Raw genomic sequence first — 12744 nt, 5'->3', positions numbered from 1 at the left:
TGTGTAAGTAAGTGTTGTGTATTTTTCGCAGTGCAGGTGTATTTAAGGTCAGTTTGTGTTTTTTAAGAATAGGTATTTTTACGTAGCCCATTTTGATTGTTGTGTTGTAAATTGTTTGCTAAATGAGTCAACACGTTTACCTCGCTATCTTTTGAGATTAATTAGTGATGACAAGTACGACAAAGGTTATATTATATACTATAGATGTATTCTATATATTATATTATATAGAATAGATGATAGTCAATTCGGCTTTAGGAAGAAAAGATGTACAGTATTAACCGTTCACAAATTTATGCATGATGTTATTAATATTATTGATAGTAAGAGATATGCATTCGGGCTTTTACTTGACATGAGTAAAGCCTATGACCGCGTTCAACATAATATTCTTCTAAATAAATTATATGGCATAGGAATCCGTGGAACAGCTCATAACTGGTTCAAGTCATACTTAACAAATAGGATACAATATGTAGAAATAGACTATTTTAACAAAGCAACTAACTCTCTTTATAAAACATTATCACAAGAAAAGGCAATATCTTGCTCTATTCCGCAGGGCAGTGTTTTAGGCTGCATCCTTTTCCTAATTTATATAAATGATCTGGCAAAAATAATAAACACCGAATATACTAAAAGTTTCCTATATGCCGACGATATTTCTATTGTATTCTCTTGTTTAAACAGCAATGATCTAACCCATACATTAAATAGTAATCTTGATACCGTAATACAATGGCTCACCGACCATAATCTACAACTAAATTTAAAAAAGACAAATTTACTCGAATTCCGACCCCATCAGCGGAGTCCATTAAATGTTAATTTTACTTACCTCAACAACCCAATTCTACCTATAAAAAACTGTAGTCTCCTCGGTATAAATATTGACGAAAACATTAATTGGAAAACACACATAGATAAAATTAGTTTAAAAATATCATGCTTTGCTTATGCCCTCAGAAATATTAAAAAAACTTCAGACTTAAAAACAGCTCTTAGTGCTTATCACGCATTTACACAGACATGGCTCCAATACGGGATTGTATTATGGGGTAACAGCACAAATAGTGTAGATTTGTTCATACTGCAAAAAAGGTGTATTAGAATATTAAGTAACATAAAAAATCAAGAAAGTTGCAGACCTTACTTTAAAAAATTAAATATTTTAACTTTACCATCCCTTTACATCTTAGAAACATGCAAATTTGTACGAAAACATCCTGACCTATATATGAAAACTAAGGACCGTCATACTAGTAACTTGAACTTAAGAAATCAAAATAAGATTGCCCTTCCTGCCAGTAATTTACAAATGAGTAATAAAAGCCCCTATAGCATATCTATAAGAATTTTTAACAGTCTTCCTAAAGAAATAGCGGAAGAATTAAAATATGTCAAATTTGTAGGTTGCTTGAAGACTTATTTAATAAGTAATTGTTTTTATTCTATAGAAGAATATTTGGATGATAATAAATACCATAAATAGGCATATATTATACTATAAAAAAAAATATTGTGACTACTATTTGTTTGTGTATTCTGTAATTTGTATGTTATAATTGTTTTATGTGTTAGTGTTAGATAAAATTGCCATACCCTTACAGGGTCTCATATTGTGAAACATTATTAGTTAAGAACATCTGTGTAAACACCAATATGAAAGCAATAAACATATTATTATTATTATATTATATTACTAGGGGCTACACTAACTGCAACGGTTCGCGTCCAAGGTCACATCTAGCGCAGAAGAAGTACCTACCTAATGTTAGGTTAGGTAGGTGTTATTTTTTTGCTACGGGTTACCTAGCAAAAATTCTCACGCGCCGCTACTGGCAGTGTTTCAGAGAGAATGCAGAGAGAGCAAACAAAATATACCGGAATCAGGTAATTGAAGCAGAGGGCCTACCGCGAACCATGTTCGACGTGTTTCCTCCCTGTCACACTTACGTACGAATTTACAAATGCGACAAAGAGGCAACATGTCGAACGTGGTTTCGCAGTAGGGCCTCAGGTAGTTTTATACAGTTTCCAGTTATAATTATACTCGGAATTTTCCGAGGCTTTGATTAATATGAGAGTAGTTTTAATTACGATTCCGACAAACTGACGCCGCAAAGTTGTTATTTTCACAGTTTGTTTAATTTTAAACAAGGATTTGATTTGCAAAGCACATGCTGACCTACATTCATTCCGGGTAAGTAGAAAATCGTTTTTTAGGGTTCCGTACCCAATGGGTATAAATGGAACCTTATTACTAAGAATCCACTGTCCGTCTGTCTGTCTGTCACCGGCTGTATCTCATGAACCGTGATAGCTAGACAGTTGAAATTTTCACAGATGATGTATTTTCGGTTGCCGCTATAACAACAAATAGTAAAAAGTACGGAACCCTCGGTGGGCGAGTCCGATTCGCACTTGACCGGTTTTATTTATAGACTGTATATCACCCATTTTACATGAGTGCAAATACGAGTATGAAAGTGTGGAAAGGCGTGCGAACATAGTTGGACGGTGGAACTCCTCGCGCGTTTTCCGTTGCGCCTGAGGAATGGAGATTTCTTTATCTGCCTCTCTATCGCTTGGATATGCATGAGCAATAGAGAGCCAGATAACGAAATATCGATTTTCAAGGTAGGTATTTGCTACGTAGTGGGATACGTAATCCAAATACGAATTGCATCAAGTGTGACACGATCTTTATATTTCAATCCAATCCCCTACTACTACTGCTTCTCGCTATATATTGCTGATGCCAGACACCCAAGAATACCAATTTGGAATTCAGTAACGTCCTAATAAGACATTTATTAGGTTAGAACACGGATCATCTCCCTTTAGATTCCGTATTTGAGAGCGTGTATGACGACACGCTCTACGTAAAGCCCATTCCAACTTAGGTAGTAAAATATAATATCATGCGCTCGTGCGTCTCTCTCGTGCGACTAATATAAATACGAGCGAAATGCACGCGCGACTGACATCATGTAGATATCATTTTGATGTCACAGTGTAAATTTGAATTGGCCTCTCTTTATCTCCTCGCACGGTGGTATCTAGTTAGTCTAGTAAAATATCAAACAAAATCAAAGCAAATAAATTCACAATGAATGTTATCAAATATTTTTCATTCAGAATCATTACCTATTTAAAAGTCAACTCTACCAGCCGGCATAAGGAAACAACTCAAAATTTGCATTTTAATCCGTTGCCCCACAAGTGGATAAAATGCACCAGCTGGTGTGGTGAAAAAAATATTTCCCATAACGTCAATATCCAAACACAAAATTGGGGGCTACATTTGTAAGGAGAAGTGGTTATCTATGTACTTTCCTCTTAATTTCTTTCGTGACCTGATTGTTACCTTATAGGCATGCTCTATCTAGTAGTAAGTAATGATCATTGTTGTTAGGCTAGCAAGACTCGCATATTATGCATAACACGGTGTTACGGTAGATAATGGTCTCAACTCGTGTTTTAGCTTAGTGACACGGAAGAGCGTTTTCATATTATCCGATATCGGATTTTGGATGAAAGTAAAATATACATATGTGTAAAGACACATATGTATAATATTGTATTTATTTATTCATTTAATAAATATTTATTACTAAAAAACGATAGATACCACAAAAAAAAGGCGGACTAGATGGCATATGGTACTCTCCTGTAGCTGTTTTTCTCATAGGCGTCTTCCGACATCCGATATCGGAAAGGCGCTTCCGATATAAGGTAGGGACACACTTATCCCACGTACGCAACGTATGCAATGCAACGTGGGAGAGATTGTGTGCACACTTGTCCCACGTATACGATGTATTGACATCAGACGCTGTTGTTAGTTCTCCGGGTGCACTAATGTACAATGTTTTCCGATTCTTAGAGTGAATTTGAAGACGATTTTGTTATTTTTAAATGAATATCTCCGCGTCACAAAGAAAAAAAAAGAAAGAAGAGAAGTTATTGGGTTCATGATATAAATGGCTTCATATCGCCTAACCAATTCGATGAGTTGTTCATCTCCCATTTTTGCAGCGCGAGCGTGGTTTGTTTGATGGATGATGCGCTAGGAACGTAAGATCTAGAAACACACTGATCGTACGCGTTTGAAAGCGTGTGATTATCCCCTCCACGTTCCCACGCCGATCTGGCGCGACAGGTCGAACGTTGCATGGGACGCGTGGGATAGCATTGCGTGTGACAAGTATGTTTCTAAGCATACAAATATCAAGGTCCAGATTTCATAATGCATTGCATAAGTTGCGTACGTGGGATAAGTGTGTCCCTACCTATATTCAGCCATAGCTGTCGGACCTATAATATTTGAAGGGATGTTTACAAAAACAACATAACTGCTTAGAGCGGTTGACACTTTTTTAAGAACATTGTTAATCGTTTCAGGTGTCAACCAGTGTAATCAGTTATGTTGTTTTTGTAAACATCCCTTCATTTGTTTGTCTGCGTATGTGTAGGCATAAGGTTTATTGTAGTCGCCTTACAGCAAGACGGCGCCCGAGTGCGCCCCCGCGGCCTTACTACGGGCACAGAATAAATAATAGTACTACCGTACAGAAAGGAAACTTCCTACAAAACCGAAGTTTGACAGCGGTTCGGGGTCGAATCATACTATCCCTTTCTAATATATGGCACTATCCCTTTCTGCTATTTAGGGTTGTCAAAATTCAAGTGATTATCTTATCTGTGGTCGTGCACGCCAAAGGAAATCAAGTGGTGCCAACCCTAATAATTGCTCGGAGCAATGCTGAGCCGAGCGGAGCCGAGTTTGGCCGAAGTCAGGAGTTTCGCACCCCTGCTACGGGGATCTAGATCCTACATCCGATATCGGATCGGACAATGTGAAAACGCTCTAATGTAACAAGAAATGTATGTCAGGTATTTTAGGGTAAAATAGAGGGCTGCTGGTAATTATAAATAGGCTCGTATATGCGTAGCTCGTCGACTTGATGAGGTTCTTGGAACTGGTGTACGAAATACTATTTGATATTTTATTACCTCTTCCGTCGAATAATTGTCCCTATGATAGTTCATTTTTTGTATGGAGTAGCATTTTTATAAGGTGTATTTGAAGTCCCCAACCCGCATTGGGCTAGCGTGGGGACTACAGCACAAGCCCTCTCTTGCGATACGGAGGCATGTGCACACCACACCATCGGGACGAAGGGTGAATTATTACCTATTTATTATAGTAAATAAAATAGGTTGGAGTTTTTGTTAGATCAAAGTCAAGCAAAAATACCTACGTATGAGCAAAGGAAAATTGTCTTTGTCAAATTAAAAACTGATACTGTCAAATTTTTTTTTTGTCCGTTAGTTTCAAGTTCACGGCCACCTAATTCACGAAACATTTTATCACATAGAACAGGGGTTTTCACGCCGACCCCAGGGCAGACCAAAAAAGCGATGGCTCGATGTTGTGAAAGCAGATATGAGCGTGAACGGGCTCACACGAGACGACGCCCAGGATCGCGCAAAGTGGAGGAAAGCAAGAAGGAAAGCGGACCCTGGCAAAGGCCGGGATAACGCTAGGTAGAAGAAGAGAACAGGGGTCTTCAAACATTTTTAGCTGAGGGCCATATTGCGCCTCAGAAACTTTCGCGCGGGCCACCGTCGGTTTTTCCGCCGGTGGAGGGTGTCTGATTGCTGCTGTTAGGAACAGTCCCACTCTCAATGAATGCTGAACCCCTGGAACCTGGCTCCCGCGGGCCGGACAGTGGGCACTCGCTTTGGGGCGGATTGGAACGCGTCGCGGGCCGGATTTGGCCCGTGGGCCGGGGTTTGGAGACCCCTGACATAGAAGATCGGTCAATATAATTTCGTCTCTGTATGTGGCTTTCCATTACAGAAGGGTCCTTATGCTTCGAATGTGTTTTTAGTGTGTTAGGGCGACTGTACTAAGAGCTTCGTCTATATATATTCGCTGGTATTCAACTATGTGTTATCAGGGATCACGAATACACTGGTTTGGTCTGAGACTACGTTAAGTCTTGTTAATAAAATAGCCCACCATTACAGCTAGCGATCAATCAAACTGCCAAAAGTTCTATCTAGACAAGATAATCTAGACTTCCAGCTGACTAGCAATATTAGTAACTTTTAGAAAAACCAACGCTGGACACTTATCTTGGTCTAACTCTAAGCGATGAGTTAGACCAAGATAAGTCTGCAACGATTTTTTTAGCATATGCAGTGCAAGTGTTATTTATACGTCGTAATGTCATAAAAGTTTGACGTTTAAAATAACACTTTCACTGCGTGTTCTATCAAAATCGTTTCAGACTTTTCTTGGTCTAACTTTAACATATTTCTTCAAAAGCTTCTATAGTTTGGTTATCTTTTTTATTAGGGTTCCGTACCCAAAAGGTAAAACGGGACCCTATTACTAAGATTTCGCTGTCCGTCCGTCCGTCCGTCCGTACATCCGTCCATCCGTCCATCCGTCCGTCCGTCCGTCCGTCCGTCCGTCCGTCCGTCCGTCTGTCTCTCATTAGGCTGTATCTCACGAACCGTGATAGCTAGACAGTTGAAATTTTCACAGATGATGTATTTCTGTTGCCGCTATAACAACAAATACTAAAAACAGAATAAAATAAAGATTTAAATGGGGCTCCCATACAACAAACGTGATTTTGACCAAAGTTAAGCAACGTCGGGCGTGGTCAGTACTTGGATGGGTGACCGTTTTCTTTTTGCATTTTTTTTTCGTTTTTTTTTCATTATGGTACGGAACCCTTCGTGCGCGAGTCCGACTCGCACTTGCCCGGTTTTTTAAATAGCTTTTGTTGTGGCTCCCGCCAGTCGCTGCAAAATTCGTCGAGGACATTCTGCCATCTCTTTTCTTGTTCAATATTAAGTACATTTAAAAAATGTCATTCAATAATTTTGACCTGCTATAAAATAGTAATTTACTTAAAATAACATTTTAAACTCTCGCGTCTTGCACACTTGGGTAATTAATGTCATTAGCGGGTCTAACGCGATTAAATTTCATTATTTTACCTTTTTTTCCGACGTATCAGCCAGGCATAACATTGGGCCGTTAATGACATTAATTATGGGTAATTTACATTCCAATTTTAAATAATGCAGTTGTTTAAAGATAAAATTTTCAGGCAAAATATTACATCTTAATTTCGTACCCACACAATTCCCCAGCTGAATGCCAAATTTCAACTAGTCATCTGGAAGTGGGTTAGGTTTTTGATGTTAGGTGAGTCAGTCAGTCAGTCAATACAGGTCAGTCAGTGAGAGGAATACCGATGTTCAGATGTTTGTACTTAGATTTATATTTTACTACGAGTAAATTAGCTTTCATACAGTAGTCATTTCTATACAACACACTTCAACAAAAAACGGTTTACCTTTATTTTGCCGTCAATTTTTCTGAAGATTTTCGTTTCACAGAAATTTTTTCAAGTAATTTCAAATCGCAAAATAATCTTTACATAGAATATTTACTTCAAATAATTTTAGTTCGGATTATTTATGTTTCACCAAAAATTTAAAACATTAGTTTTGTTTCAAGAACAATTTGTTCATGTAATTTCATTTCACAGAATCATTGATCTGTAGAAAAGTCACTTCTTATAAATACGGTTCACCAAAATTTAATATACAGAATAGTCATTAAGTCGAATTTTATTTATTTAGTCGTTAATTTAACGCAATCTGCTTCTCTGGAAGGAATTCGTTTTTAGGGGTTGTCGTTCTAGCCTTAACCACTTTTCTGGCAACAGTTCGTTTTCTTGGGGGTCGCAGTTCTAACCTAACCTAACCCACTTTTCTGGCAACATTTCATTTTCTTAGGGGTCGCAGTTCTAACCTAACCTAACCCACTTTTCTGGCAACAGTTCGTTTTCTTGGGGGTCGCAGTTCTAACCTAACCTAACCCACTTTTTTGGCAACCGTTCTTTTTCTGGGGGGTCGCAGTTCTAACCTAACCTAACCCACTTTTCCAGCAAGGGTTCGTTTTCTTAGAAGTTGCAGCTCTAAAGTAACCTAAACTCCTTTTATAGCAATTTCAATTAATACTACGGGTATGTGAAAGGTAATTTTGTAAAATAATAATTGTTAAAATTAATATTCTGTAAACTGTAGTGTCGCACAAATAATATTCAATGAATAATAATTCTACAGTCAGTCTTTTATTTTATTTAAAAAATTTTGAATAAATATTCTGAATATTAATCAAGTTACAAAATATGTTTCTTTGAAATGAATAATCGAAGAAACAGAATTAATTGTAACAAAAATGTGCGATTCGATTATTCTATGTATAATTTTCTGTATAACAAAATTCTGCAAAAAATTTGGCGATAAAATAAGGGTACACCACAAAAAGCGATACCTTCGCGAACTAGAAATTAATTCAAGAAAAGTGGGTTAGTTTAGAACTACGACTCTCACAAAAAATACTGTTACCAGTAAAGTGGGTTTTGTTAGGTTAGAACTGCGACCCCACATAAACAAATTTATTATTTGTTAGCCTGTTGTGTTTACCCACTACTGGGCAAAGGCCTCCCTCTCTTTCTTCCACGCGTCTCGTTCTATGGCCTAGTTAGGTTAGGCCTAGTACGGTGGCCGAAGAATGTCAAGGACATCAACGGCAGCGTACATGAGCCGAGTCAGAAGGCTCACTGTTCACTCACCAACCCGCACTGGACGAGCGTGGTGGGTTACTCGTCTATCCCCTCTCAATCATGAAACGCAAAACATAAACAAATTATTTCCAGGAAATTAGGTTAGGTAGGTTACAACTGTGACTTGTTGTTGTTGGCGATTTGGCGTTGTCAAACACAACACACACACACACCGCATAGACGCAACGCATATAGATGCGTTGTCCGCAGGCAGTAAATGTCTTAAAAATTAAACATCCCTATAATAAAATTTGAAAATGACCCGACAAAGAGGCCGTTGTCTTAAAAATCGTTTTAAAACAATTTACCCTGAAATTAAATCCTGATCTTTTGAAGTACCTGACCGTTCTCCTTTATTTTATTTCTAAGGCGCGATCTTTACAAAACATGACATTGAAAAGTTCAAAGTGGTTTTCTCTTAACATTTCACCATAGTTAATTGGATTTCTGAAAAACAAAGAAATACAGAAATTTTAATTAAAATTAAATGCGAATCTTGTGACTGACACGTAATATAAGGAAAATTCTTGATCATTTAACTGGGTGTTTCATAATAAGAGTTGATTGTCCGTCTGTTGGCCTTTTTGCAAGGTTTTATTTAACTTGCCCCGTTGCTTAGACATATGGTAGAGTTCAGAAACACATTTTGTTTCGTGTATCACAATTTATAATTCAATGTTTTAAGTTTTAAGGCGATGATTACTTTTATAAGCAATTTTTTGATCCTTTGAAAAATTAAATCCTATAAATAGCTGCCAATTTTTAGACACTTTGCGTCTGTTCGGAACAACGGTAAACAACTTCGTGTCATTCTCACATTGCGGATTTGAGCAAAATTGTATACAGAACAAAAATAAAATTCCATACAATAAATAAATCTAGGTAATTACAGATTCTCCGACAGCAGAAAAAGTCAATTGGATGTAGCGTTCGGCTCTCGACATTTTACAACGTCGGTAAATATAACTTGTAGCCTGAGAGATATATTGCAATTTACTTATATCATCGAATAATATCTATTGTCGATGGATAAAATTAGCACCTTTCCAATTTAAAAAAAAATTGAAGAAGTTGTGACGTTCGATTTGTAAGAATACGTTGAAATAAACAAGGTAAAACATATTTTTAACAAAGCGAGCTTTCATAAAATGCCCTCACATAAAAAAGATAGGCCATGTGACTCGCCAGAGTTCTTCTTAAAACCTTTGATACCTATTAAATGGTGTATTATATATACATATTATATATCTATTAAAGAAGCAAATTTTAATCTAACTTTAGACTACTTTTATCTATATTAAATGAAAATCTAATAAATGTTTTACACAATAAAAACTGTTATAGCATCTACAAATAAAGCTAAAAATAAAAAAACGCAAAAAAAATCTACTAAACACACCTAAACCAATCGGGGGGGCCTGACCAAGATGACAATACATCAACAAACGCCAAACGAAAGAAATAATTGGCCATGTACCCTAAAAAAAATGTTTTAAGTACTTTTTATTTTACCGTTTTCTTGTAATTCATGATTTATGTATCCATGCCCAATTGCAGCTTTCGACTACTAACGATCACGGAGCAAAGCCTCGAAGAGACGCACATAGGTCGGAAATCGCGATTTAGGCCGCCAAAAGTCAACTTTCTAAAAGTCGGCTTATCGCCAAACTAATTAGTTCTCGAAAAACACCACACTATCACGGAATTAATCCCACCCCACCACCACCCTTATCAGTTACGTAGGTAATCTTCTTCTTCTTCTTCTTCTTCCTCGTTCCCTCAATGCTGAAGATCGCGACCACATGCAACATGTCTCCATTGATTGCGGTCATAAGCCAAGTGGACCGCACGGTGCAGGCTGCCGCCACTCGTCTTCTTCATGGCGTCAGACCATCTCTGATGAGGTAATCTACCAGGTTCTCAAAACTCAGTTATCACATAAGATGTATTCGGGTATTACCGAATGTCGGATAATTCCGAAATTCAGATGAAAATCACCCTTAATTCCATCATAATAAAAGTCTCTTTCGGAAATATCCGACAGTTTTCGACATTCGGAATTACCCGAGTAAACCTTACGTTGCACACGCGGTTCTTAGCACTGTTATCCGAAGCAAACATTTCTAAGCCAATATTTATTTTTGTGGAGTTTATTTGTCAGTGAAAGTGATGGATATCGAAAATTCAGGTAAGTTTCTATTATTTTCAATTATTTTGAATTAGAAATATTTATTTTATGATATATATACAACCCACTAAACATGACCCTTTTCTTGATGAAAATTTTGTTATTTTTTCATATTGAATTGTGAAAATACTATGCTTCCGGGCCCGTCCCAGTGATATTTTTATGTCATTCTATAAATCAACTATATCTTTACATTTTATGAAAAAATTGGGGGGCACTTTTGGGGACTTTGTAAAATATCGAGTTTCAAAAAAAAATTCGGAATTAGCAAATTATTACGTTTTTTTTCATTAGCGTTAAAATGTCTTTTCTGTTATTATAGGTTCATCAAATGCCTCTGGTTTAAAAGTTGTGACTCAAAAATACCTGTCTGATAAGTTAAATGAACAAAATTTTCAGTCAATAACTGAAAAATTGGACTTTTTGGAAAATCATCTCCTTATGCGCTCAGGTGACGGAGATGAAGAAAAAAAGAACATGAAGCGTAAATTTTCACATTTTAAATCAGAATTTAAAAAGAGATGGATTAAATCACGTCGCATTGTGGAAAATTTTCTGATATCTAATGAATCTTGGTTGGAAGGAAGCTCCGCCGCTCCGCTCATACGCTCTGGAAACGGCAAAGCTTTATATAAATTTGTATGAGTGGCATCCGATGACACCGACAATGCACAAAATACTGATCCATGGCAGAATTACATATTATTGAAAACTTAATAGTTCCCTTTGGACAACTTTCGGAGGAAGCTGCAGAAGCCCGAAACAAACACTTTCGGTCATATCGATATCGTTTAAACTATGCCCGAAAGTTTTCTAGAGAATTCTGCAATCTGGACATTTACCATAGGTTGCTTCTGACCTCCGATCCGCTTATCAGCAGTACGAGAAAGATAACGAAACCTCGAGTTAAATTATTTCTGTCAGAAACTATGCAGCTACTTATTGATTTCTGCTGAGCCACATAAGGCGAGAGCGGAGAATGATCAATGCTACCCAAGCGATGAGGAGGATTTTTCTTTAAGATATGATGATGATTAAATGTGGCGTGTGATTAATTTATTTATGTTAATCTTTTTGAGTAAATGTATCAGTCGTAATAATATTAGATAACAACCTTTGTATATTTCTATTAGTTTCTGTAATACATATGTTACTCTTTTACCTAAATATAATATATATGTATAATTATATGTGTATTTTATTATTTATATATTCAATGGAAGAAAATACATATTTATTTACTATAATATATATCATTAATATATAAAATAATCAAGCGAGGAGGAGCAAAATAATTTTTTTTTTAATTTTTATGAATAAATTTAAAAATAATAATTGTAATTATCTAAAAATATGTTTTCTTAGTTCGACATCGTATATAAAGCGCAAAAATGCAATAAAATATTTTTGGCGGCCTAAATCGTAATTTCTGACCTATGTGAGACGGACAGACAGACAGACGGACATGGTTACGTGACTATTCCCATAAGTACATTATTTAAGTTTTAATTCGCGTTTTCTATCAACGATTGTAATCTTGTCTAGGCCTCCAGACCATGCGATAAATAATAATATTAATATTTCTAATATAACTAAATGGCTGTCAGGCGCAACGAGCTGGCTACCTAAATCAGAAATTGTCGAACATAGTTTCCGAACCTGTTCTGGAATTTACGCCATTACGTAACCCGCGTCTGCAAGTTCTTAGTTAGGAAAGGTATAATCTAACAAGGGTAGAAACTGTCAGACCTGTCAGTAACTTACTGTGTTACATAGGTCCTATTTGACTCATCCGTACCTACCTGATATTCTCATATTTACATAGGTATTCAATCGTAAAGAGAGGCTACAACAACACTTCGTGTTTCGACATGGAGGCCGGTTTTGATTAAC

The 12744-nt window shown here is 36.7% G+C and overlaps 2 protein-coding genes across 2 annotated transcripts in view; both read left to right on the top strand.

Moving 5' to 3' along the window:
• The first annotated feature begins 1445 nt into the window (after window positions 1-1445).
• LOC134794914 (uncharacterized) overlaps window positions 1446-12744 on the top strand; it is a 443559-nt gene continuing 432260 nt past the window's right edge. Inside the window, exon 1 of the mRNA XM_063766767.1 lies at window positions 1446-1465. The gene's annotated coding sequence lies outside the window, so the exon portion shown is untranslated. The remainder of the gene's footprint in view (window positions 1466-12744) is intronic.
• The window catches only part of LOC134795223 (neuropeptides capa receptor-like), a 71249-nt gene continuing 68977 nt past the window's right edge, over window positions 10473-12744 (top strand). Inside the window, exon 1 of the mRNA XM_063767055.1 lies at window positions 10473-10567. Coding sequence (XP_063623125.1) covers window positions 10473-10567 — 95 coding nt within the window. The remainder of the gene's footprint in view (window positions 10568-12744) is intronic.

This window comes from Cydia splendana, chromosome 11, assembly GCF_910591565.1.
Source record: "Cydia splendana chromosome 11, ilCydSple1.2, whole genome shotgun sequence".
Lineage (NCBI taxonomy): Eukaryota > Metazoa > Arthropoda > Insecta > Lepidoptera > Tortricidae > Cydia > Cydia splendana.
The sequence above is the reverse complement of the archived record's forward strand: the minus strand, read 5'-3'. Positions and strand labels throughout refer to the sequence as shown.